The 1,265-nt window shown below is 58.1% G+C and overlaps 1 protein-coding gene across 1 annotated transcript in view; it reads right to left on the bottom strand.

Moving 5' to 3' along the window:
* The window catches only part of TBC1D25 (TBC1 domain family member 25), a 19,500-nt gene extending 18,774 nt beyond the window's left edge, over window positions 1-726 (bottom strand). The window contains exon 1 of the mRNA XM_077752975.1: window positions 512-726. Coding sequence (XP_077609101.1) covers window positions 512-631 — 120 coding nt within the window. The 5' untranslated portion in view covers window positions 632-726. The remainder of the gene's footprint in view (window positions 1-511) is intronic.
* Between the last annotated feature and the right edge of the window lie 539 nt (window positions 727-1,265).

Here is a 1,265-nt window from a genome sequence, read left to right as displayed (position 1 = left end):
TCAGAAGCCTTTTCGTTATTTCTTCATGACATTCACCAGTGTCCAAAGCATCTCATTTATTTAGCTGTTTGTCTTCCCGACAAGCATGTCAGCTCATCGAGGGTGGGGACATGGAACAAAAGTGTAGTCTCAACACACATGTTAATTGACTTCAGCACCTCCTTTTCAGACACCAGCAGCCCCCCCCTCATTCCTCAGGGCCTCACTCCTTAACTATTATGGCCCCTCCTCCAGCCTTCCAGCCCCTCCTCTCTACCCATAATCTCCACCCTTCCATTTCTTCTGCCCCTAACCCCTCCATTTTCAGTCCCTACATCCTCAGGCCCTGCCCAGCATTCCCAGGTCCTGCCTCTCCCCCGCCCCCGGTCCCCACCACTATCATTCCGCCCTCAAGCCTCGCCCCTCAGGTAACACCCCAGATCTCGGGTCCCGCCCTCCAACCTAGGGCAGTCACCGCCTTCCCCTCCTGTGGGCACCCCAGTCGGGCAGGCGGATCAGCTGTCAGCCTCACCTTGACTCGGACCCGTACCACCTCTCGCTCCTCCTCCTCAGTCGCCGCCGCCTGGGCTCCCCCACAGGGTGGGGGCGCTCCAGAGCCGGCCAAGTCCGAGGATCCTGAGGCCGACGCCATCCCGCCGCCTCCCGCCTCAGGGCGACGGTTGACCGTTGCCCCCCACTCCGGTGAACACTCTACAGAGTGCGGGCGCCCGCGGCCCCACCTTCCGCCAGAGCGCAGGCGCAGAGGGCGCCGTGCGACCCTGCCCCCCACACTGCCCCTCCCACCTGGCACAGGGTGGAGACCGCCTCTACGCGTGCGTGTAGGATGCTGTTGCCAGGTATCCCGCCCCCAGGAGCCGAATGTGATGCTTCACTTCAGCCAGTGCGCAGGCGCCTACTGAGGTCCCGCCTCCCGTCGTCTGCGGTTTGGTTGTTTGGACACTTTACTTCCGGATTCACCTACGTGTGTTACAGTAACCACCCATTCAGGCGAGAGGAGTGGGCGGGGAAAGGAAGCAGCTGCTCTTGGCGTCAAAGCCCCTGCATCCCGCCGCTAGTCGTCTCCCGCTTCTGCATAGCAGATGATGTCATCTATTTCAAATGCCTGTGGCCCTGGCTTCAAGAGTCTGCTGAACGGGAAAATAATCCCTTTTCCAGAATCTTTGAAAAATGGTTTACTTTGTGAAAATTCGTGGAGCATGACTTTTGCAGTTTCTGTCTGAATGATAAATAACTTACCAAAAAAATTGATTTTTACGCTCTCTGGA

Source organism: Crocuta crocuta, unplaced genomic scaffold, assembly GCF_008692635.1.
Source record: "Crocuta crocuta isolate KB4526 unplaced genomic scaffold, BGI_CrCroc_1.0 scaffold943, whole genome shotgun sequence".
Lineage (NCBI taxonomy): Eukaryota > Metazoa > Chordata > Mammalia > Carnivora > Hyaenidae > Crocuta > Crocuta crocuta.
Note: the sequence above shows the minus strand (reverse complement) of the source record. Positions and strands in the feature narration are given on the sequence as shown.